Source organism: Oncorhynchus mykiss, chromosome 15 (assembly GCF_057628025.1).
Source record: "Oncorhynchus mykiss isolate SJ-2025 chromosome 15, ASM5762802v1, whole genome shotgun sequence".
Lineage (NCBI taxonomy): Eukaryota > Metazoa > Chordata > Actinopteri > Salmoniformes > Salmonidae > Oncorhynchus > Oncorhynchus mykiss.
In genome coordinates this window covers 16,443,191-16,469,618 of record NC_143036.1, presented here as the reverse complement: position 1 = coordinate 16,469,618, position 26,428 = coordinate 16,443,191, and the positions used below count along the sequence as shown (strand labels likewise).

The 26,428-nt window shown below is 42.0% G+C and overlaps 1 protein-coding gene across 2 annotated transcripts in view; it reads right to left on the bottom strand.

The window, feature by feature from the left end:
• sgk3 (serum/glucocorticoid regulated kinase family member 3) overlaps positions 1–26,060 on the bottom strand; it is a 36,298-nt gene extending 10,238 nt beyond the window's left edge. Inside the window, exons 1-10 of one of the 2 annotated variants that reach the window (XM_036943867.2) lie at positions 25,760–26,060; positions 14,998–15,215; positions 14,718–14,801; positions 14,335–14,407; positions 13,937–14,012; positions 12,428–12,503; positions 10,590–10,639; positions 10,357–10,414; positions 3,966–4,049; positions 3,738–3,869 (exon numbers count right to left, since the gene is read on the bottom strand). In XM_036943867.2, the coding sequence (XP_036799762.1) occupies positions 3,738–3,869; positions 3,966–4,049; positions 10,357–10,414; positions 10,590–10,639; positions 12,428–12,503; positions 13,937–14,012; positions 14,335–14,407; positions 14,718–14,801; positions 14,998–15,075 (711 nt within the window). In that variant the 5' untranslated portion in view covers positions 15,076–15,215; positions 25,760–26,060. The remainder of the gene's footprint in view (positions 1–3,737; positions 3,870–3,965; positions 4,050–10,356; positions 10,415–10,589; positions 10,640–12,427; positions 12,504–13,936; positions 14,013–14,334; positions 14,408–14,717; positions 14,802–14,997; positions 15,216–25,759) is intronic. The other variant, XM_036943868.2, reaches the window with a different exon arrangement.
• Between the last annotated feature and the right edge of the window lie 368 nt (positions 26,061–26,428).

Below are 26,428 nucleotides of genomic sequence, written 5' to 3'. Positions count from 1 at the left end.
AGTCAATACGGAACAGTTCAAGAACTTTGAAAGTTTCTTCAAGTGCAGTTGCAAAAACCATCAAGCGCTATGAAAAAAAACTGTCTCTCATGAGGACCGCCACAGGAAAGGAAGACCCAGAGTTACCTCTGCTGCAGAGGATAAGTTCATTAGAGTTACCAGCCTCAGAAATTGCAGGCCAAATTAAATGCTTCACAGAGTTCAAGTAACAGACGCATCTCAACGTCAACTGTTCAGAGGAGACTGCGTGAATCAGGCCTTCATGGTCAAATTGCTGCAAATAAATCACTACTGAGGGACACCAATAATAAGAAGAGACTTGCTTGGGCCAAGAAACACGAGCGGTGAACATTTGTTCTTTGGTCTGGAGTCGAAATGGAAGATTTTTGGTTCCAACCGCCGTGTCTGTGAGATGCGGTGTGGGTAAAACGGGTGATCTGCGTGTGTGTCTACCGTAAAGCATGGAGGAGGTGTTATGGTGTTGGGGTGCTTTGATGGTGACACTGTCTGTGATTTATTTAGAATTCAAGGCACACTTAAACAGCATGGCTACCACAGCATTCTGCAGCGATACGCCATCCCATCTGGTTTGGTTTTGGTGGGACTATCATTTGTTTTTCAACAGGACAATGACCCAACACACCTCCAGGCTGGAAAATGACTATTTTACCAAGGAGAGTGATGGTGCTACAGCAGATGACCTGTCCTCCACAATCCCCCGCTCTCAACCAAATGAGATGGTTTGGGATGAGTTGAACCGCATAGTGAAGGAAAAGCAGCTAACAAGTGCTCAGCATATATGGGAACTCCTTCAAGACTATTGGAAAAGCATTCCAGTTGAAGCTGGTTGAGAGAATGCCAAAAGTATGCAAAGCTGTCATCAAGGCAAAGGGTGGCTATTTGAAGAATCTCAAATATAAAATATATTTAGATTAGTTTAACACGTGTTTGGTTACTAAATCATTCCATGTTGTTTCATAGTTTTGCTGTCTTCACTATTATTCTACAATGTAGAAAATAGTAAAAAATTAAGAAAAAACATTGAATGAGAAGGTGTTCTAAAACTTTTGACAGGGAGTGTAATTATAGAGAGAAACTCAAAATACCAACATGTGAGAAATACTGTACTTAAAATTTCAATGGAACTAACCAAAATCATACAATTATTTAATACAAAATACATTTAACCAAAATCAAGGTTTCATAATTATTGGCACTCCTCATTTAGTACTTAGTGCAACCACCTCTGGCAAGGATAACAGCACAGTCTTTTCCTGTAATGTTTGACAAGGTTAAGGAACACATTTGGAGGGATTTTGGACCATTCCTCTATGTAGATCCTTTCAAGATCCTTCACATTCTTGGTTTTGCGGTTATCAACTGTTTTGAGTCATTGTCTTGTTGGAAAGTCCACCTACGGCCAAGTCCCAGCCTTCTGGCAGAGGCAACCAGATTGTCAGCCAAAATTGCCTGATACTTGGTGGAATTCATTATGCCATCAATCTTAACCAGTGCCCCTGGACCTCTGGAATTAAAACAGCCCCAAAACGTCACTGACCCACCACCATATTTCACCGTGGGTATGAGGTGTATACATCTCTGTTTCGACGCCAAACATGCTATTGCTGTATCTGACCAAAACGTTCAGTTTTGGTCTTCTGACCAGAGCACCTTCTTTCAGTCATAATTTAAATGACGTTTGGCAAACTCCAAGCGCTTGCGTCTGTGTCTTGGGGTCAGAAAGGGCTTTCTTCTGGCAACCCTTCCAAAGAGCCTGTGGAGGTGGCATCTGATGGTGCTTTTTGAAACCTGGTGACCACAAGACGGTGACCCCAGACGCCACCAAGGCCTGCAATTCTCTCACAGTGATTTTTGGGGATTGTGTTGCTTCTCTCACCATCCTCCTCCCTATCCTGGGGGGCAAAATGCATGTGTCCTCTACCCGTGAGGTTTAACAGTTCCATATCTTTTGATTTTTTAAAATAATTACCCTGACAGTGCTCAGTGGTATATTCAATCGTTTGTGGATCTTCTTGTAGCCATTACCAGGTTTATGAAGGTCTACGACCATCTGTCTCTTTTGAACTGCCAGTTCTTTTGTTTTCTTCATGGTGTTGGATGACAGGGATATTGCATGCGTGTTACCTCATTTTTATACCCTAGTGAAACAGGAAGTGATGTAATGTTCCTTAAGACTTAGATACACTTAAATAAGTGGAATTTAATTCCTGGTTTAATTTTGGTAGAGGTTATTTACAATAATCTTTAAGGGTGCCATTCATTGTGAAACCTTGATTTGGAGGACATTGATTTTTTATTAACTCAATAAATTATTTTGGTGGGTTCCATTGAAACATTAATAAAGTACAGTATTTCTCACGTTGGTATTTTGAGTTTCTCTCTATAATTATATTGTTTATATTTTTTTAAGTATTGTTTGTGCATTGCCAGTCAGGGGTGCCAGTAATTTTGGAGCCCAATGTAGGTTACTGTAGACTACTGACAATGTTATATAGGTTACTGTAGCCTACTGACAATGTTACAAGCCTGATTCGGAAATTAGGGAGAGATGTTTAAAATAATAGATTCACTTTTTTAATGCTAGTTAAGGCTACAATAGTTGAAAAAGAAAAGGAGAGCCTCACACTCTAGGAGCTCAGATGCAATCATTTTATAACCGACATTGACAGACAAGCCGCCTTCATCAGGGTATAATGAGAAACACTGCGGGTCACTAGATTATATACTTTGAAAGACACAGACAGGTGTCTGTAATCATGGCCAGGTGTGGCTTGGTTGATTTACAGATATAAATAGAACTTGTAAAAAGCATGAATGAATAACATACGATCATAGATACAATGTGGCTACATAAGCCTACAAACACTTACAATGGATAGCAAAAACACAATAATCACAAGAATGGCTTCAGATCAGTTTCTACGTTGAGACCGGCGGGAGCAAGTGTCTTTAAATTAAAGATCCAGGCAGCCTCTTGTTTTAACAAGAAATTGTCAAGGTCACCCCCTCTCCAAGGGAGGGTGACGTGTTTGATGGTGATACAGAGAAGGGACGAAAGAGTGGTTCGCTTCCAAAAAGTGGGCTGCAACTGGGTACATCACATTTTTGCAACTAATGGTGCAAAATGCTCAGAGATTCTTACTTTTAATTTGCGCTTTGTATTACACACATTTTTTTCCCACAAGGACAAATGATATATAACTGCCTTAGTGGAGCACGTGAGAACACCTTTGATTGGGATCGGTTAGACATGTTTAAGTTCCAGCACTAGAACTAGCTCTGGCCCATGGCTAAACCAACTCGGAAGTTCAAAGTTCATCCATAGAAGCCACTCCTCCGTTGGTATAATTATGTGGGCCTAATTAAGATAATGTATGTCATAACAAGATGCCCATCAAGGCAAGATTCCTCCAACCTCTCTCCACACCTGAAAAATTAAAAAAATACAATTTCAAAGGTTTAAAAAGGAACGATATAAACCGCTACTTTCTTTTGGTACGAAACGGTTCAGAACTTTATTTTCCTGGTCAGAACGGAACGAAACGATTGGACAATAAGTTCCAACCCCTGGTCAGCACCACTGGGACTCAGGTCAGGGGTCATTTCCTAGGGACATTTTCAGCAGGGTTCCGGTGTTGTATTATTCTGAGTTTCCCTACTTGAGCTCAGTGACAACACTGTGGTTCTCCATTATTCATAGGAGTGAAACTACTCACTTCTCCCCCGTTGACGAAATCTAAGACGAAGTACAACTTGTCTGTTGTCTGGAAGGAATAATGCAAGCCGACCAGGAATGGGTGTTTGACATTCTTCAGTAGCACGTTGCGCTCCGCCATGATGTGTTTTTGCTGGTGGAAACAGGAGAAATGGTATTGGTGGGGTGAACATAGAAATAACATACCCAACATTGAGAAACAGAGTAATAACACTTCAGAATAAATTACCTCTCTCCTGTTGAGAATGACCCTTTTCTGCAGGACCTTGATTGCGTAATACTTCCCGTCCAGTTTCCGTTTTGCAAGGAGAACCTTCACGTGGGAGAGAATATAAAAGTATGGTGTTAAATTTTAGTTAAAACCCCTCAGTTACCACATCAGGGACAATACACGTCCAACAATGAGGCAGTGAAATTACAGAACTGTAACACTATCGCTTCCCAAATGGAAAGGCCATCTACTGATAGACAAAGAAGTAAAACAGCATTCCTTACCACACTGGTAAGAGCAAACAAAAAATGTCATTGTTTGTGTTGCTGTGGAGTTTCTCTTCACAGTGAACTACTTTAAGACAAAAGCAGTGCTAATTGTGGCACTTTTGTTGATTTTGTCTAGTTTTATTCATTTAGACTAAAATATAATTAAGGTCTTAATCACATTGTCATTTGAATAATGATTTAATCTAGTTACTGTCAAAATGACACAGTTGGCCATTTTAGTCAACTAAATGCCTTACATTTGAGTCACAGTGCATTTGTATTGCCTCAAACTATAGTAAACATAAATCACTGGCTTCCATGTCCACCAACATAAATAGTCTTGTCCAACCAACATATTTTTCTGCATAACATCGTATTCTTTTCCCAACAGCAGAAACATGACACAAATACAGTGCATTCGGAAAGTGTTCATACTCCTTCCCTTTATCCACATTGTTACGTTACATCCTTACTCTAAAATGGATTAAAGAAAACATTTTCCTCATCAAGCTACACACAATACCTCAATGACAAAGGCACAAAAGATTTAGAAATTTTACCGAATGTATTAAAAATATAAAACAGAAATACCTTATTTACATAAGCATTCAGACCCTTTGCTATAATACTCAAAACGGAGCTCAGGTGCATCCTGTTTCCATTGATCATCCTTGAGATGTTTCTACAACTTAATTGGAGTCCACCTGTGGTAAATTCAATTGATTGGACATGATTTGGAAAGGCACACATCTGCCTTTATAAATATAAGGTCCCACAGTTGACATTGTATGTCAAATTTCAAATTTCAAATTTATTTTATATAGCCCTTCGTACATCAGCTGATATCTCAAAGTGCTGTAATGTCAGAGCAAAAACCAAGAGTATGTCAGAGCAAAAACCAAGCCATGAGGTCAAAGGAATTGTACGTAGAGCTCTGAGACAGGATTGTGTTGAGGCACAGATCTGGGGAAGAGTGCAAAAATAGTTGTGCAGCATTGATGGTCCCCAAGAACACAATGGCCTCCATCATTCTAAAATGGAAGTTGTTTGGAACCACCAAGACTCTTCAGAGAGCTGGCCGCCCGGCCAAACTGAGCAATCGGGGAAGAGGGTCGGTCAAGGAGGTGACCAAGAACCCGATAATCACTGACAGAGCTCCAGAGTTCCTCTGTGGAGATGGGTGAACCTTCCAGAAGGACAACCATCTCTGCAGCACTCCACCAATCAGGCCTTTATGGTAGAGTGGTCAGACAGAAGCCACTCCCCAGTAAAAGGCACAGCCTGCTTGGAGTTTGCCAAAAGGCACCTAAAGGACTCTCAGACCATGTTAAACAAGATTATCTGGCCTGATGAAACAAAGATTGAACTCTTTGGCCTGAATGTCAAGCGTCACGTCTGGAGGAAACATGGCACCATCCCTACGGTGAAGAATGGTGGTGGCAGCATCATGCTGTGGGGATGTTTTTCAGTGGCAGGGCCTGGGAGACTCGTCAGGATCAAGGGAAAGATGAACGGAGCAAGGTGCCGAGAGATCCTTGATTTCACATTCTAACAGGACAAAGTTCACCTTCTAACAGGACAACAACCCTGAGCACACAGTCAAGACAACCCAGGAGTGGCTTCATGACAAGTCTCTGAATATCCTTGACTGGCCCAGCCAGAGCCCCGACTTGAACCCGATCGGACATCGCTGGAGACCTGAAAATAGCTGTGCAGCGACACTCCCCATCCAACCTGACAGAGCTTGAGAGGATCTGAAGAGAAGAATGGGAGAAACTCTCCAAATACAGGTGTGCCAAGCTTGTAGCGTCATACCCAAGAATAATTGAGGCCGTCATCGCTGCCAATGGTGCTTCAACAAAGTACTGAGAAAAGGGTCTGAAAACTTACAGTACCAGTCAAAAGTTTGGACACACCCACTCATTCAAGGATTTTTCTTTATTTTTACTATTTTCTACATTGTAGAAGACATCAACACTATGAAATAACACATATGGAATCATGTTATAACCAAAAAAAGTATAAAACAAATCAAAAGATATTTTAGACTTTAGATTCTTCAAAGTAGCCACCCTTTACCTTGATGACAGCTTTGCACACTCTTGACATTCTGTCAACCAGCTTCATGAGGAATGCTTTTCCGACAGTCTTGAAGGAGTTCCCACATATGCTGAGCACCTGTTGGCTGCTTTTCCTTCACTCTTTTGTCCAACTCATCACAAACCATCTCAATTGGGTTGAGGTTGGCGATTGTGGAGGCCAGGTCATCTGATGCAGCACTCCATCACTCTCCTTGGTCAAATAGCCCTCACACAGCCTGGACATGTGTTTTGGGTCATTGTCCTCTTAAACAAATGATAGTCCCACCAAGAGCAAACCAGATGGGATGGTATATCGCTGCATAACACTGTGGTAGCCATGCTGGTTAAGTGTACCTTGAATTCTAAATAAATCACTGACAGTGTCACCAGCAAAGCACCCCCACACCTCCGCCTCCATGCTTCACGGTGGGAACCACACATGCGGAGATCATCCGTTCACCTACTCTGCGTCTCACAAAGACACGGCGATTGGGACCAAATATCTCAAATTTGGACCCATCAGACCAAAGGACTGATTTCCATCGGTCTAATGTCCATTTCTCATATGGCCCAAGCAAGTCTATTATTTTGATTGGTGTCCTTTAGTAGTTGTTTCTTTGCAGTAACTTGACCATGAAGGCCTGATTCATGCAGTCTCCTCTGAGTAGTTGAGATGTGTCTGTTACTTGAACTCTGAAGCATTTATTTGGGCTGCAATTTCTGAGGCTGGTAACTCTAATGAACTTGTTTTCTGCAGCAGAGGTAACGCTGGGTCTTCCTTTCCTGTGGCGGTCCTCATGACAGCCAGTTTCATCATAGCGCTTGATGGTTTTTGCGACTGCACTTTCAAAGTTCTTGAAATGTTCCGGATTGACTGACCTTCATGTCTTAAAGTAATGATTGATTGTCGTTTCTCTTTGTTTATTTGAGCTGTTCTTGCCATAATATGGACTTGGTCTTTTACCAAATAGGGGTGGTATACAGAAGATAGCCCTATCTTGTCACAACACAACTGATTGGCTCAAACGCATTAAGGAAAGAAATTCCACAAATAAACTTTTAACAAGACCTGTTAATTGAAATGCATTCCAGGTGACTACCTCATGAAGCGGGTTGAGAGAATGCCAAGATTGTGCAAAGCTGTCATCAAGGCAAAGGGTGGCAACTTTGAAGAATCTCAAATATAAAATATTTTTAGATTTGTTTTACACTTTTTTAGTCACTACATAATTCCACATGTATTATTTCATAGTTTTGATGTCTTCACTATTATTCTACAACTTAGAAAATAGTAAATATAAAAACCTTTGAATGAGTGGGTGTGTCCAAACTTTTGACTATTACTGTATGTAAATGTGATATGTAAATCTAATAATAATTACATTTGCTATTATGGGGTATTGTCTGTGTATATTGACCAGGAAAAAATACAATTGAATCAATATTAGAATAAGGCTGTAACAAAAAAAACAAATGCACTGTATATACAATTTTTGGCCATGTAAATTCCAAATTCAGCCTACATGGATACTGTACATTACAGACAGACAGAGACACAGAGATAGAGACAAGCACAAGCACCAGATGGTGCCGCAAAGTCTAGGCAAAGTAGTCTGGGCTGCACCTCCATCACATCATTGACATTGTTATCAAAGTTCCACAGACTCCACAGCCACATTGGTGCCCTAAAGTAGAACCGGGCTAATGACTTCGAAAGGGAGATAGTGACTGTTTTGCCCAGTGATGTAGTCGAGTCACTAATCCTCGAGTTTGAATCGAGTCACGAGTCCCTATGGCTGAAGTCCGAGTCCCAGTGCTCAAGTAGGAGTCTCTCAGTTCACATTAACTCAAAATAAAGTCATTTATCTAGTCAGATATAGCGTAGTGGCTGGAGGAATTTAGTCAACTTGTCTGCTATCCAGTTCCCTTTCTTTCTGTGCCACCAACTGTTTGCATATAAGCTACTGGTAAGGTTACCAGGGCCACGTTCAGTTGCAAAACATTCTCATATGTTGCAGATAGAAATCCTATGATTAGAGCAAACGTTATTCCTTATTCAACATGTCAACGAGGCATGTTTGCTCAACAAATCATATTTTTATCTGAATGTTCCAAAACATTGCGTCCTGCAGGTTATTAGCTATAGCTAGGTAATGAGGTAACATGGCTGAATAAGGTGTAGCCTATCAAATGGTTAATGGTCCGGTCCGCAAGTAGCCTATCTTTAGAATGCCCCGCAATACGCTTTATAAATATAAAATGTGACCCGCCAATGCACAAACAAATATGTACCTAGCGCCAGTATTATGGGCCATAAGGGCTAGAATCAAGGCGTTTTCTCTGAGGAAAAGAAAGAGACTTGGCTACAGAATCTGATCCAGGATCTGATTCAGTACCTGGCTATGAAATGCAGTGGGGAAAGTGGGAGGGTTGAGCAAGACTACAAATTCAAAGACAGCCTACTTTTCTATCCTCATAGCTTGACCGCTGTTTTACAATTAATCTCAATGCCGCGATTGTTTTTAATTTTGTATAGCAGCTTGTGTTTCCTAACTGGGAAAAGGGTAGCTACTAGAAGGCTATTGGCAACTGTTTAGCGCATCTGTGCTGCTAATTCAAGTTTGGGGTCACTTAGAAATGTCCTTGTTTTCCATGAAAACATACATGAAATGAGTTCTCATTGAAATAATAATTGTGTTCTTCATACTTTGCTTTCGTCAAAGAATCCTCCATTTGCAGCAATTACAGCCTTGCAGACCTTCGGCATTCTAGTTGTCAATTTGTTGAGGTAATCTGAAGAGATTTCACCCCATGCTTCCTGAAGCACCTCCCACAAGTTGGATTGGCTTGATGGGCACTTTTTACGTACCATATAATCAAGCTGCTCCCACAACAGATCAATAGGGTTGAGATCCGGTGACTGTGCTGGCCACTCCATCATAGACAGAATACCAGCTGACTGCTTCTTCCCTAAATAGTTATTGCATCGTTTGGAGCTGTGCTTTGGGTCATTCTCCTGTTGTAGGAGGAGACTCGCTCCAATTAAGCACCGTCCTCAGGGTATGGTATGGCATGTCGTTGCAAAATGGAGTGATAGCCTTTCTTCTTCCAAGATCCCTTTTACCCTGTACAAATCTCCCACTTTACCACCACCAAAGCACCCCCAGACCATCACATTGCCTTCACCATGCTAGACAGATGGCATCAAGCACTCCTCCAGCATCTTTTCATTTTTTATGCGTCTCACAAATGTTTTTCTTTGTGATCCGAACACCTCAAACGTAGATTTGTCTGTCCATAACACTTTTTTCCAATCTTCCTCTGTGCAGTGTCTGTTATTTTGCCCATCTTAATCTTTTCTTTCAGTCTGAGATATGGCTTTTTCTTTGCAGCCCTGGCTTGAAGGCCAGCATCCCGGAGTCGCCTCTTCACTGTTGACGTTAGGACTGGTGTTTTGCAAGTACTATTTAATGAAGCTGCCAGTTGAGGACGTGAGGCATCTGTTTCTCAACCTAGACACTCTAATGTACTTGTCCTCTTGCTCAGTTGTCCATCGGGGCCTCCAACTCCTCTTTCTATTCTGGTTAGAGACAGTTTGCGCTGTTCTGTGAAGGGAGTAGTACACTGCGTTGTACGAGATCATCAGTTTCTTGGTAATTTACCGCATGGTATAGCCTTAATTTCTCAGAACAAGAATAGATTGACGAGTTTCAGAAGAAAGGTCTTTGTTTCTGGCCATTTAGAGCTTGTAATCGAACCCACAAATGCTGATGCTCCAGATATTCAACTAGTCTAAAGAAGGCCAGTTTTATAGCTTATTTAATCAGCACAACAGTTTTCAGCTGTGCTAACATAATTGCAAAAGGGTTTTCTAATGATCAATTAGCCTTTTAAAATGATAAACTTGGATTAGCTAACACAATGTGCCATTGGAACACAGGAGTGATGGTTGCTGATAATGGGCCTCTGTACGCCTATGTAGATATTCCAATACAATATTAATGTCTACACTGTTGAACGGTAGTGTGTATATATACTGTATTATGCATAATCACATACCTTTCCAAAGCTCCCCTTTCCGATGACTTTGAGAAAGTCAAAGTCTGTGGGCTTTGCACTAAAATGTGGAAAACATAAGGTAAGCAAACAAAATAAGTGAACTTTTTAGAACAAATGAATGACTACGATAAGGCCTGCAAAGGTTACGTAAAAGGAAAATGACATCCAGAAAACACATTATCACAACAGAAATATCTGCAGGCCTCAATTCAACGTGGGACTGTGTAACCTACTGTGGATTTCCAGACGGTCCCAGGTTAATATTTCTGGAGGTAGAGCTGTTCTGCAAACCAGAGAGAACAGAGGATCTAGGTTAAAAACGCAGACGTACGTAAACGAGGCCATAGTCTAAATCTTTATTCTACCAGAACTCTGTCCTCCTGATTCCTGCTTACAAGCAAAAATGAAAGCAGGACACACCAGTGACTCGGTCCATTAAAAGAAAATGGTCAGATGAAGCAGATACTAAACTACAGGACTGTTTAATTGCACAGACTGGAACATGTTCCGGGATTCTTCCGATGGCATTGAGGAGTACACAACATCAGTCACTGGCTTTATCAATAAGTGCATCAAAGGCGTCACCCCCACAGTGACTGTACGTACATACCCCAACCAGATGCCATGGATTACAGGCACCATCTGCACTGAGCTAAAGGGTAGAGCTGCCGCTTTCAAGGTGCAGGACTCTAACCCGGAAACTTACAAAAAATCCTGCTATGCTCTGTGGCGAACCATCAAACAGGCAAAGTGCCAATACAGGGCTAAGATTGAATCATACTACACCCAGTGACACGAGCCTACCAGACGAGCTAAATCACTTCTATGCTCGCTTCGAGGCAAGCAACACTGAGGCATGCATGAGAACATCAGCTGTTCCGGACGACTGTGTGATCACGCTCTCCCTAACCGACGTGAGTAAGACCTTTAAACAGGTCAACATACACAAGGCTGCAGGGCCAGACGGATTACCAAGACGTGTGCTCCAGGCATGTGCTGACCAACTGGCAGGTGATTTCACTGACATTTTCAACATGTCCCTTACTGAGTCTGTAATACCAACATGTTTCAAGCAGACCACCATAGTCCCTGTGCCCAAGAACACTAAAGCAACCTGCCTAAATGACTACAGACCCGTAGCACTCACGTCCGTAGCCATGAAGTGCTTTGAAAAAATTATCAAAGACCCCAGCCACCCCAGTCAGACTGTTCTCTCTACTACCGCATGGCAAGCGGTACCGGAGTGCCAAGTCTAGGACAAAAAGGCTTCTCAACAGCTTTTACCCCCAAGCCATAAGACTCCTGAACAGGTAATTAAATGGCTACCTGGACCATTTGCATTGTGTGCCTCCCCAACCCCTCTTTCTACGCTGCTGCTACTCTCTGTTTATCATATATGCATAGTCACTTTAACTATACATTCATGTACATACCACCTCAATTGGCCCGACCAACCAGTGCTCCCGCACATTGGCTAACCAGGCTATCTGCATTGTGTCCCGCCACCCACCACCCCCTCTTTTACGCTACTGCTACTCTCTGTTCATCATATATGCATAGTCACTTTAACCATATCTACATGTACATACTACCTCAATCAGCCTGACTAACTGGTGTCTGCATGTAGCCTCGCTACTTTTATAGCCTCGCTACTGTATACAGCCTGTCTTTTTACTGTTGTTTTATTTCTTTACTTACATATTGTTCACCTAATACCTTTTTTCCACTATTGGTTAGAGCCTGTAAGTAAGCATTTCACTGTAAGTTCTACACCTGTTGTATTTGGCACACGTGACAAATACACTTTAATTTGAAGTCTCAAATGACAACTGTACACTGCTGCGTTATTGTTGTAGAATGTAATAAATTATCACACGTTGATAATACAATATCCAATACATAGAATACTTAATCAAGTACTCATTCATGCTAAATCAGAGCAGAGATGTTATTCAATGCTCCCTCAAGGCCATATGTGACATATTTCTTCAGTTTCAAGAGGTGACAACTAAATCCATAAAACAGTCTTATCTCCTTTCCACAGACATCATACTGTCATGTCATCCCCTACCTTGTCATCTTCGTCCTCGGATGCGTCTGAGAAGTTTTGAGATTTGTCCATCTGCAAGAATGCTCTGACATCAGGCCTATCAGATAGATAGAGAGGGGCAGAGTGGTCACACGTTAAGGGTCTAACTGAGACATACACAAAGCCACTGCTGTTAGAGAACCACTGCTTTTAGACTCCATGTTAAACATCACTGGGTCAGGAGCAGTGTTGGGGGTAACGTGTCACAAATTACTTTTATGAGTAACATGTTACTTTTGGGTAATATTATTAGTTACTTTGTCAACTAACGTGTGTTACTTTCAGAATCATCTCTCTACCGGGCGCATGTTTCCTTGACCCGATCTCGACTCGTTTCCTCATTTAGTTCTCCAGCGAGTGGAAAAAGGCTGAGAAATGTCACGACAGCTACATCCATAAAAATGTAGAAACCCACCCCAACCACTCCAGTACCCCTGCATATTGAATAAGGTACTTACATTCATGTTTCCATCAAAATAAGAACTTGTTCTTAACTGACTTGTCTATTTAAATAAAAAATAAAGTAAAAATGATCTATATTATTATCACTGCATTGTTGGGAAAGAGGACTCAAGGTAAGAATTATACTGTAAAGTTTTACGTCCTGTGCAAGTTGCGAATAAACTTTAAAACGTGAAATGTAGATTTTTGCCATCACATCTGTGATAGCAAGGCCCATAGAGGTCTCTCCCATCTAGTGGCAAGTGACCCTCTATACATCTCTACGGGTCTGTGTGGTCTAAAACCAGAACTGGCGGCTCGAGAGAAAGATTTCGAATGAAAAGATAAGAAATCTGTACAGATTTTTGGTTTACAGTATATGGCTAAATAAGCAGCCCGTATGATAGCACAGCACTTGTAGACTAGCACAGGAAAGCATCACCACAGATGAAAGGAGAAACTAGTGATCAAACCTGAGTTAGTCTACTTACTATCTTTGGTAGAGCACACGCAGATCTTGCTCCCTCTGACAGTCAAACAAACTGTGAGATTTCGATTTTTTTCCATGAAAGTAACAGAAAGTAATATAACATGTTACTTTCCACACAAAGCAATATTGTAAAGTAATATGTTACTTTTGCGAAATGTAACAAGTAATATTTACTTTTTCAAGGAACGAATCTCAACACTGTTCAGGAGATACCGCCATGATGCGACAGGGTTACATATGCTCCCTTCTGAGCTTATCATCCCCAGATCCTAACCATAACCATTAGGGAGAACCATAACCAATAGGGAGAACCGGAACCAATAGGGAGAACCGGAACCAATAGGGAGAACCGGAACCAATAGGGAGAACCGGAACCAATAGGGAGAACCGTAACCAAGAGGGGAGGAAACACAAAACTGACCTTAGATTCGTTTCTAGGGGTAACTTCCTACTTGTATAGGGGGCGTCACACTTGCATAAAGTGAGGCAGATCGATTTGGTTCATTTTCAATTTAATTCAATAACGTATTTAGCTAGCTGATCAGTTATACAATACTTACTGGATACTAAGCTGAGGATGTGAGACCAGTCTCTGAATGAACTCATGTAAACCTGTTCTTCTTTGCTTGATAAACTCTAAAAAAAAAAAAGAAATGGACAATTTCATAAATAGAATATTTGATATTGACCCGGTATCACAAATTAAAGACAACCTAGAGACACACGAGCAGATATGATAGAAAGTTTTTCTGGTGTAGTTTCATATCATCCGTAATCTAGTTTGTAATACCCAAATAAGCTAATTTGTTTACAATTTAAATAAAACAAAATAGTTGGCTGAAGGTCAGTGGAAAACAGAGGGGTCTGTACTGAATTCTGATCTACTGAATACATTTTTATAATAGAGTGCAGTTACAGGCAGTATACTGTACTTTTATCAGATTAATCAATACGGTACCTGGGTCAAAGTTGTCCCCAAATATTCTCTTAGCTGGGATTTTCAAGTTCAAAGATGGAAATTGTTTCCTCAACTGCATAAATAGAAAAGACAGACAAATCAGATTATAGAAAGTATCTATAAAAATAGATGTCACAGGGACCAAAATGACTCTACTTTCATTTTCCCAATGAATTGCCTGATTTTCTAAATGTCAACTAAACATAAATCCCCACTCACAGCCTGAAAAATACTCCTCAAAACATCGGATAAGATTCTATTTTGATTAAAATCAAGTTTTGCCCAGTTTAGTCAGCAGATCTCTGATGAAAAGGTTCAGTAAGAAAGGAAGCCTGGAGTCTCACGACAACATGCATTTATCACACTATAACACTTTCACTTACTGTGTTGTAGAGCTTGTCAAACTCTGCGTATCGCCTGAAGACAAACCACTCATGTCTTCCTACGTTGACCATCACTTTGTAAACCTGGACAAATGTAGAGGAAAACACATTTTAGTATAGACCTAGACAAACGACACAGATGCCCTACTTTCTACAGATAATAAACGCTCTCTAATAACCATTCTGTATAATGTCTATACAAGATATACTGCAGTCTGTAATACTGCCTGCTGAACAGCCGTTGCCACAGCAACACTATTATACTATACTCATTACTCACAGTGTAGCGCTTCTTCTTGTCCCTCTGCTCGTTGTAGCAGGGGATGCTGACATTAGGGAAGCTGGACTGCTCCTCCATCCTGAGCTGGAGCAGTCAGAGTTCAGAGATTTGAGGCCAAAGCGTAGGTCAGAGGTCAAGCCTCTCAGCACCCTTCCACAGCGTCCGGTCCTGGACAGAGCTCACGTGGACAACTGAACCATCCTCATCCTGGTTGACTGCTGTGGACAAGAGATGAGAGAGATTAGATTATACACAGAACAAAAATACACTGCTCAAAAAAACTAAGGGAACACTAAAATAACACATCCTAGATCTGAATGAATGAAATATTCTTATTAAATACTTTTTTCTTTACATAGTTGAATGTGCTGACAACAAAATCAAACAAAAATTATCAATGGAAATCAAATTTATCAACCCATGGAGGTCTGGATTTGGAGTCACACTCAAAATTAAAGTGGAAAACCACACTACAGGCTGATCCAACTTTGATGTAATGTCCTTAAAACAAGTCAAAATGAGGTTCAGTGGTGTGTGTGGCCTCCACGTCCCTGTATTTTTATTTATCCGTTATTTTACCAGGTAAGTTGACTGAGAACACATTCTCATTTGCAGCAACGACCTGGGGAATAGTTACAGGGGAGAGGAGGGGGATGAATGAGCTAATTGTAAACTGGGGATTATTAGGTGACCGTGATGGTTTGAGGGCCAGATTGGGAATTTAGCCAGGACACCGGGGTTAACACCCCTACTCTTACGATAAGTGCCATGGGATCTTTAATGACCTCAGAGAGTCAGGACACCCATTTAACGTCCCATCCGAAAGACGGCACCCTACACAGGGCAGTGTCCCCAATCCCTGCCCTGGGGTATTGGGATATTTTTTTTTAGACCAGAGGAAAGAGTGCCTCCTACTGGCCCTCCAACACCACTTCCAGCAGCATCTGGTCTCCCATCCAGGACCAACCCTGCTTAGCTTCAGAAGCAAGCCAGCAGTGGTATGCAGGGTATGACCTCCCTACAACGCCTGGGCATGCTCCTGATGAGGTGGCGGATGGTCTCCTGAGGGATCTCCTCCCAGACCTGGACTAAAGCATACGCCAACTCCTGGACAGTCTGTGGTGCAACATGGCGTTGGTGGATGGAGCGAGACATGATGTCCCAGATGTGCTCAATTGGATTCAGGTCTGGGGAACAGGCGGGCCAGTCCATAGCATCAATGCCTTCCTCTTGCAGGAACTGCTGACACACTCCAGCCACATGAGGTCTAGCATTGTCTTGCATTAGGAGGAACCCAGGGCCAACCGCACCAGCATATGGTCTCACAAGGTGTCTGAGGATCTCATCTCGGTACCTAATGGCAGTCAGGCTACCTCTGGTGAGCACATGGAGGGCTGTGCAGCCCCCCAAAGAAATGCCACCCCATGACTGACCCACCGCCAAACCGGTCATGCTGGAGGATGTTGCAGGCAGCAGAACGTTCTCCACGGCGTCTCCAGACTCTGCCACGTCTGTCACATGTGCTCAGTGTGAACCTGCTTTCATCTGTGAAGAGCACAGGGCGCCAGTGGCGAATTTGCCAATCTTGGTGTTCTCTGGCAAATGCCAAACGTCCTGCACAGTGTTGGGCTGTAAGCACAACCCCAACCTGTGGACGTCGGGCTCTCATACCACCCTCATGGAGTCTGTTTCTGACCGTTTGAGCAAACACATGCACATTTGTGGCCTGCTGGAAGTCATTTTGCAGGGCTCTGGCAGTGCTCCTCCTACCCCTCCTTGCACAAAGGCGGAGGTAGCGGTCCTGCTGCTGGGTTGTTGCCCTCCTACGGCCTCCTCCATGTCTCCTGAGTTACTGGCCTGTCTCCTGGTAGCGCCTCCATGCTCTGGACACTACGCTGACAGACACAGCAAACCTTCTTGCCACAGCTCGCATTGATGTGCCATCCTGGATGAGCTGCACTACCTGAGCCACTTGTGTGGGTTGTAGACTCCGTCTCATGCTACCACTAGAGTGAAAGCACCGCCAGCATTCAAAAGTGACCAAAACATCAGCCAGGAAGCATAGGAACTGAGAAGTCGTCTGTGGTCAACACCTGCAGAACCACTCTTTTATTGGGGGTGTCTTGCTAATTGCCTATAATTTCCACCTGCTGCCTATTCCATTTGCACAACAGCATGTGAAATGTATTGTCAATCAGTGTTGCTTCCTAAGTGGACAGTTTGATTTCACAGAAGTGTGATTGACTTGGAGTTACATTGTGTTGTTTAAGTGTTCCCTTTATTTTTTTGAGCAGTGTATATACAGTGCCTTGCGAAAGTATTCGGCCCCCTTGAACTTTGCGACTTTTTGCCACATTTCAGGCTTCAAACATAAAGATATACAACTGTATTTTTTTGTGAAGAATCAACAACAAGAGGGACACAATCATGAAGTGGAACGACATTTATTGGATATTTCAAACTTTTTTAACAAATCAAAAACTGAAAAATTGGGCGTGCAAAATTATTCAGCCCCCTTAAGTTAATACTTTGTAGCGCCACCTTTTGCTGCGATTACAGCTGTAAGTCACTTGGGGTATGTCTCTATCAGTTTTGCACATCGAGAGACTGAAATTTTTTCCCATTCCTCCTTGCAAAACAGCTCGAGCTCAGTGAGGTTGGATGGAGAGCATTTGTGAACAGCAGTTTTCAGTTCTTTCCACAGATTCTCGATTGGATTCAGGTCTGGACTTTGACTTGGCCATTCTAACACCTGGATATGTTTATTTTTGAACCATTCCATTGTAGATTTTGCTTTATGTTTTTGTTTTGGATCATTGTCTTGTTGGAAGACAAATCTCCGTCCCAGTCTCAGGTCTTTTGCAGACTCCATCAGGTTTTCTTCCAGAAAGGTCCTGTATTTGGCTCCATCCATCTTCCCATCAATTTTAACCATCTTCCCTGTCCCTGCTGAAGAAAAGCAGGCCCAAACCATGATGCTGCCACCACCATGTTTGACAGTGAGGATGGTGTGTTCAGGGTGATGAGCTGTGTTGCTTTTACGCCAAACATAACGTTTTGCATTGTTGCCAAAAAGTTCAATTTTGGTTTCATCTGACCACATGTTTGGTGTGTCTCCCAGGTGGCTTGTGGCAAACTTTAAACGACACTTTTTATGGATATCTTTAAGAAATGGCTTTCTTCTTGCCACTCTTCCATAAAGGCCAGATTTGTGCAATATACGACTGATTGTTGTCCTATGGACAGAGTCTCCCACCTCAGCTGTAGATCTCTGCAGTTCATCCAGAGTGATCATGGGCCTCTTGGCTGCATCTCTGATCAGTCTTCTCCTTGTATGAGCTGAAAGTTTAGAGGGACGGCCAGGTCTTGGTAGATTTGCAGTGGTCTGATACTCCTTCCATTTCAATATTATCGCTTGCACAGTGCTCCTTGGGATGTTTAAAGCGTGGGAAATCTTTTTGTATCCAAATCCGGCTTTAAACCTCTTCACAACAGTATCTCGGACCTGCCTGGTGTGTTCCTTGTTCTTCATGATGCTCTCTGTGCTTTTAACGGACCTCTGAGACTATCACAGTGCAGGTGCATTTATACGGAGACTTGATTACATACAGGTGGATTGTATTTATCATCATTAGTCATTTAGGTCAACATTGGATCATTCAGAGATCCTCACTGAACTTCTGGAGAGAGTTTGCTGCACTGAAAGTAAAAGGGCTGAATAATTTTGCACGCCCAATTTTTCAGTTTTTGATTTGTTAAAGAAGTTTGGAATATCCAATAAATGTCGTTCCACTTCATGATTGTGTCCCACTTGTTGTTGATTCTTTACAAAAAAATACAGTTTTATATCTTTATGTTTGAAGCCTGAAATGTGGCAAAAGGTCGCAAAGTTCAAGGGGGCCGAATACTTACGCAAGGCACTGTATATGCAACATGCAAGAATTTCAAAGAGTTAACTGAGTTACAGTTAATTTAAGGAAATCAGTCAATTGAAATAAATGCATTAGGTGTATAGCCAAATTCTCTAAAACGATGTTGGCAGCGGCTTATGGTATAGAAATTAACATTCAATTATCTGGCAACAGCTCTGGTGGACATTCCTGCCGTCAGCATGCCAATTTCACACTCCTTTAAAACTTGAGATACCTGTGGCGTTGTGTGACAAAACTGCACAATTTAAAGTGGCCTTTTACTGCCCCCAGCACAAGGCGCACCTGTGCAATGATCACACTGTTTAATCATCTTCTTGATATGCCATACCTGTCAGGTGGATGGATTATCTTGGCAAAGGAGAAATGGTCACTAACAGGTATGTAAACACATTTGTACCCAAATGTTTTTTGGGTGCATGTGGAAAACTTCTGGGATATTTTATTTCAGCTCATGAAACATGGGACCAACACCTTACATGTTGCGTTTTATATTTTTGTTCAGTATAGAGGTACTATAGAGAAATGATACTGCACTCTATTCCATATGAGAGAATGAGCATACCTGCTCTATCATGTTACAGTTCTGCCTTCTGCCCTCATACATTGATCCTGCATGGAGCTGATTGCAGAGCACAGATTCTCAGCAGTTGTGGAGGGAGTTGTTGTTTGTAGCTACTAGGGTGACAGAGGAGAACCCACATTGTGGTCATTGAGCGTCAACAGTAGGTTACCTCATCTTGGAAAGACAGACTATTAGGCTACGCTCCTACACCCCCCCTCGAGTCTCTCCATGCTTTCTGTCGCCTACACGCCCACTCTATCCTGTTTAGTTCTTTACCTCATACCTCACTATTATCCACCTCGTCTCATCCCCACATCACCTACTATCCACCTCGTCTCATCCCCACATCACCTACTATCCACCTCGTCTCATCCCCACATCACCTACTATCCACCTCGTCTCATCCCCACATCACCTACTATCCACCTCGTCTCATCCCCACATCACCTACTATCCACCTCGTCTCATCCCCACATCACCTACTATCCACCTCGTCTCACCTCCACATCACCTACTATCCACCTCGTCTCATCCCCACATCACCTACTATCCACCTCGTCTCATCCCCACATCACCTACTATCCACCTCGTCTCATCCCCACATCACCTACTATCCACCTCGTCTTATCCCCACATCACCTACTATCCACCTCGTCTCATCCCCACATCACCTACTATCCACCTCGTCTCATCCCCACATCACCTACTATCCACCTCTTCTCATCCCCACATCACCTACTATCCACCTCTTCTCATCCCCACATCACCTACTATCCACCTCTTCTCATCCCCACATCACCTACTATCCACCTCGTCTCATCCCCACATCACCTACTATCCACCTCGTCTCATCCCCACATCACCTACTATCCACCTCTTCTCATCCCCACATCACCTACTACCCACCTCTTCTCATCCCCACATCACCTACTATCCACCTCTTCTCATCCCCACATCACCTACTATCCATTCCCCATCCTCTCTTCAGCCCCTCTCTCCAAACAGATGCACTCAGAGCTGCATGACTTCACTCTCTTCTTCCCGCTCCTCCTCTTCTCACATACAGCTCACCCACACTCCTGCTCGCCCCCCCCCCCACACTCACACACTCCTGCTCGCGACCCCCCGCCCACACACACACACACACACTCCCGCGCTGGGCCTGTGACATTCTCCCTGGCTCCTGTCACAGCATGGAGGACTGGAGGTATTTATAGATAACCTTCCGCTGGGTCTTTGAAGTTTGAAGCACACAGGCTAGGTAGAGACCTGTAGGAAGCTGCCCAGTGGGATCCCCAAGACAGGAAGAGGTGCCATTGTAGTGAACACTCTAGAGAGGTAGTAGTAGCCTATTATGAAATCACCTTGAAGACCTTATTGAGAAAAGAGAATTTCATCAGCCTCAATCAAAGCCTGTTGATGCCTTGAAACGATATGGAGAAATTACAAATGCCACCTCAATCAAATGTATTTTCTTCATGTTAAAATGTGTTAATGTTGATATGCTGCAAGGCTCAATATTAAATGTTCAATGTCTGCTTTTAAAAAATGTTACCCATCAACCAATAGGTGCCCTTCTTTGCGAGGCATTGGAAAACCTCCCTGGTCTTTGTGGTCGATTCCGTTTTTAGAAATTCACTGCTCGACATTACAGATAATTGTATGTGTGGGGTACAGAGATGAGGTAGTCATTCAAAAATCATGTTTAACACTTTTGCGGTCTATGCAACTTATTATGTGACTTGTTAAGCACAGTTTTACTCCTGAACTTATTTTGGCTTGCCATAACATTTCAGCTTTTTGGTTTTTTATTCATTTGTAAAAATGTCTTAACATCATTCCACTGACGTAAAAACTCAATTTAATAAATGTTAAATTCAGACCGTAACAACAAACTGAAAAGTCAAGGGGTGTGAATACTTTCTGAAGGCACTGCACACGGGATCAGAGACCAGCAGCCTTCCATTGTCAATACCAGTGATAATAATTCATGTTATTTTGGGAAGTGGTTCCTTGCATCATACAACACAATTTTCAGTCACCTTTTAGGCCAACAGTGTTACAGTGTTTTTTTTTTTGGGGGGGGGGGGGGGGGGGGGGGGGGGGGACAAGTGACTTGAGCTTTCAGACAAGTAATAAAAACAAATCAGTCCTAAGAAAGTTCATGTCAAGCACTATGCTGGTTAATTGCTGATCGTGTTGTGTCTGTTTTCCTGTTAGAAACAAAGCTTTTTGTTTGGTGGCGTGACACTGTGACTTGTCCTTTGTTTCATAGTGAGGTCAGCTAGCATGTTAAGTAATTTCTTTCAGACCTTGCCATTCGGTGCTCTGTGTAGTCTACAACATGCTGGCTCTCTCTCACACAACAGCTCCCAGTTAACTGTGCAGTACTGAAAGTCTTGACAGAGAGATAATGCAACACTTCCCAGTTAACTGTGCTGTACTGAAAGTCTTGACAGAGAGATCTAATTCAACACTTCCCAGTTAACTGTGCTGTACTGAAAGTCTTGACAGAGAGATCTAATTCAACACTTCCCAGTAAACTGTGCTGTACTGAATGTCTTCACAGAGAGATAATTCAACACTTCCCAGTAAACTGTGCTGTACTGAATGTCTTCACAGAGAGATAATTCAACACTTCCCAGTAAACTGTGCTGTACTGAATGTCTTCACAGAGAGATAATTCAACACTTCCCAGTAAACTGTGCTGTACTGAATGTCTTCACAGAGAGATAATTCAACACTTCCCAGTAAACTGTGTTGTACTGAATGTCTTCACAGAGAGATAATTCAACACTTCCCAGTAAACTGTGCTGTACTGAATGTCTTCACAGAGAGATAATTCAACACTTCCCAGTAAACTGTGCTGTACTGAATGTCTTCACAGAGAGATAATTCAACTCACGTAGTAGTAAAGACGCATAAAGGGAGAAAGCCTCTTAAAATGCACAAGTGCAACTGAGAGACCTTCAGTTCCAGTCCCCCCCCCCCCCCCCCCCCCCCCGCACCCCCTCCCCTCCCACAGAGAGCAGAGCAGCGAGCCCATAGGCTTGACTGGGATATTATAAATAAATATTCTCCCACTGGGCTTGTTTCAAAATCAAATCATGCAAGCATGGCAAAATGACTGAGCATCCCGAGGCAGAACCGCTTTTTAACATTCCAGAAATACTTTTGTTCAAATGAACCTAAGCTATAACATACTCCTTCATTTGGAATGCAGAACATAAAGTCCTGACCAATCCGCATCCTCAAACCAATATCACAAGAACAATCACATAAGGAGAAAGTAGAGGTTAAGTTCGTGTTCAGGGGTTTTAGGTCACTAAATAAATACATTTTCTGTTTAATGTCACATTCAACAAAACAAACACATTCACTGCTGATCGCCAGATGTTGCACGCCGCGTTACAACACTGGGCTTGAATTAACTTGTGCTGACAAGCTCAAATATGTTACTATCAAAAATAGCCCTCTTCCTGGTTTGTTCAAACACACACATCCTTGCCTGTGGAAAATCCTCTGAGGATGTTGAACAACCTGAATGGCATTATCATTAGTCTCAGCAGCCCGATGTGTCTTGTCAGCGGTCAGACCTAGAGGTCAGGAAACTCTGGATAAACAGCAGTGAAAGACCAGCCAGGAGAGCCATGTCAGCTGCTGTAGACATTGGGGGACATAGCCTGACTAAACAAGAGTGTCCTCTTTTCTGCTGGTATAAAAGAATGGAAATGCAGTACAAGGATGGCCATGGAAATAGGCATTTGACTTTACTGAGCCATTTCAATAGCTGTTTTTATGAATAGGACTATGTGTTGTTTAATTGGTGAGAGATCTATTTGTTATGCAACAGTATGGATTATTTCTAAAAGGGCCAACTACGCCATTGTTAGCCTGTGGGCTATAAATTCACACAGAGACACTCATCTACAATAGACAAACATCGTCCCAGGGAAGAATTGATAATGACAAAGCTTTCTCTAAAAAAAAGGAAGTGCGAGAAAGCATCTGGACTAATGCCTAACCAGCAGTCCAATACAGACGCCGCAAACCTTCACTGTTGATTAACAAACAACACTGGCTGTCCACAGCTAGCTGAGGAACTCCGTACTACTACTACTACTACTACTACTACTACTACTACTACTACTACTACTACTACTACTACTACTACTACTACTACTACTACTACTACTACACACTCACATAACTTCTCCTCTTAACTCTACTTCTCAGGCTTGGGAAGTATGGCTGTAAACAGCACCGCCGAGAACTAACAGAACAGAAATTGATGAGTGAAACTACAGTATTTGGACACTGGCGCATTTGGTCTGCAAATAGGCCTAACAGTTGAAAATGTAGAACTGACATTGGTGTATTGAGACTGGTGGATCTATCACACGGCAGTCATTTTAGGGTGTGTTTCCTGCCACCCCCCCATTCATGGTTATGTTTAACAAACCATACAACTCTGAACATTTTACAAACACACATTTACTGGAAAAACTGTGAACATGCAAAATTGTGTAACAGAATTTCAGTAAAATCTCCTTCAGTTTAAAACATTTTTTTCCCCAAAATCATATGTTCTGAATTAAGTTTCAACTATGTCTTCATAAAGAATGGGGTGTCAGCTATGGTGTGACACATTGACTTTGAAAACATATCTTTGGGTTATTAAACAGTAAGTGAAGTGGATTTACACCCAGTAACAGAATTGCTGTAATTGAATTTCTTCCCTTGGGTCCCTGATCTGTACTACATGGAAATGCATAATTGTAGATATGAATATCATTCTTTTCATGGTGATGTATCCTAAATAGGTACACAAAAGGTACAAATATGCAATATTATCTGTTGCATATTTGGGTATTATTCTACACCCTAGGTAATTGTTTTAATGAGCTCTGCCCCCAAACAAGACCAAATTTGGTTGATCCAGACCGGACCAAATCTGAACCAATCATAGATGTCTATGTTTCACAATTTTGGACATCAAAGTACAAATACAGTAAGTACAGTACAGCACAGTAGAGTTCAGTACACTAGAGTGCAGTACAGTGTACTCAGCTCTAGTGTGCTCTGCTATGTGCTGAACTATACTCTACCTTTCTTAACTGTACTCTACTGTGCTGTGCTGTGCTTTAATGTACTGTTAACCCAATTGTGGTTTGTGACCACTATGATTTCCCATTTCAGCCAATTGTATTTCAGAAACTCCGTTACCGATTTTTCGTAAATTCCGTTACCGAAACAAAAGGCATATAAGTTTAAAAAATATATACACAACTAATTAATAGGTTTTCCTTTACCTGTTACTTCTGTCAACTTTCATTACCCTCCCTCCTCATGAGGGAGAGACATTTGAAATTATCTTAAAGAGATTTGGGTTTTTGGTACTGGAATTTCAAGGTACAATGTTTCCCAAACTTGCAGAAGGCATAAAAATGTATCCAAAAATAAACGTACTGTAAGTGTTGATAGAAGTTGGCAGGGTTCTTTACTTCAACAGTATTGTCTTTTGATGTATTTATAATACATTTTAATACTTTGTTGGTAGATGTTTTCCATCTGTTTGACCAGATAGCAAAGCCTTTGCTTATTCCAAATGTGGAGGATGGAAAAAGGTTTTAAAAAATGTATACGCTTAACATTTAAAAAAAAAAAGACAACTTTCAATTGACATGCTCCTATGAACTTCACATGCTGGTGCTCATGGGTCCTTTTACATGGAAATGCCCAGATACAATACCCCCAGAAAACACCCTGGTTTTCTTGTTACACAATTGCATGGCTCTGCACCTACGCATTCCTGCTGTAGCCTAACAAGTGATTACATTGTAGCCTAGAGTTAATCTACGACTGTATAGAAATAAAGTCCCATAACAAGACTATAGTCTCAACATGGAACACTCATGTGAAATTACAAGTGGAAAAGTACACCGAGATGTCTTCACATTGACTAACTGGCCGTGGAAAGGAAGTTAAAGCAAACATGAGGATGTTCCATGAACAGACAGAGACATACGGGAAAGAACAGGATAAAATAGTTTCGTTTCTTAATGGAACAACTTTTGAGAGAGAGAGAGAGAGCGCTGGACGTTTTGTTTATGCTTTACATTAGACAGTTCTAGCAGAAGAAAAAGTTACATAATGACAATTTAACAGATTTATGTCTGTATATGGCTCACAGTTGGAAGGAAACGATAGGGGTTGTTGCAAAGATCCTGCACGACAACAGTACAGAAAAGTATAAGTGTGAATGTACCTTATTTTGTCGGGTTTTTAATCCAACTAACTCCAATGGCGTGTTGCGCTGAAGGCAAAGGAATGTGTCAGTAAAAAATGGAGCAAAATCCGGTGACTTTGACTCAATTATTTAGGAGGAAGATTCCAAGTCACAGCCTGTACTTTCTAATACCATTCTGAGCGTCTGTCAAGGGGTAGCTCGAAGCAGGAAACATCAAGACGGTTGTCCTGTAAGTTCCAATGAAATTAGTCACGGGACCACACACATAAAGAGGATGAAAACATTGAGGTGGAAACAGCAGCAAACAGTAACCCCTAGCGGTGGAACGTGGGCAGGGCCACAACCACGTTGTTCCATGTGAAATTAGTACCGCACGTCCCTCTGTGACATGAGATTTACAGCTCACTCACTGTACAGTATGTATGTAGAGCGTCATCTTTAATGTCCATTTGTCCGTCTGTTTGTTCATTCCCGGTAACTTTTGTTATATTGTATTCTTTATATTCTATTCTATTGTATTATATTCAGTTATGTTCTATTCTATTATTTGATAGCACTTGGACATCCTTTTGCTCTAACTATCTAGCAGGTGTCCCGTCCGCTCCTGAAACTGTCTCTACACGTTTGAAGGTACTGACATCATGACTGTGACTGAAGGTTGACCTCTTCATGGAGGCTTTGTGAGGG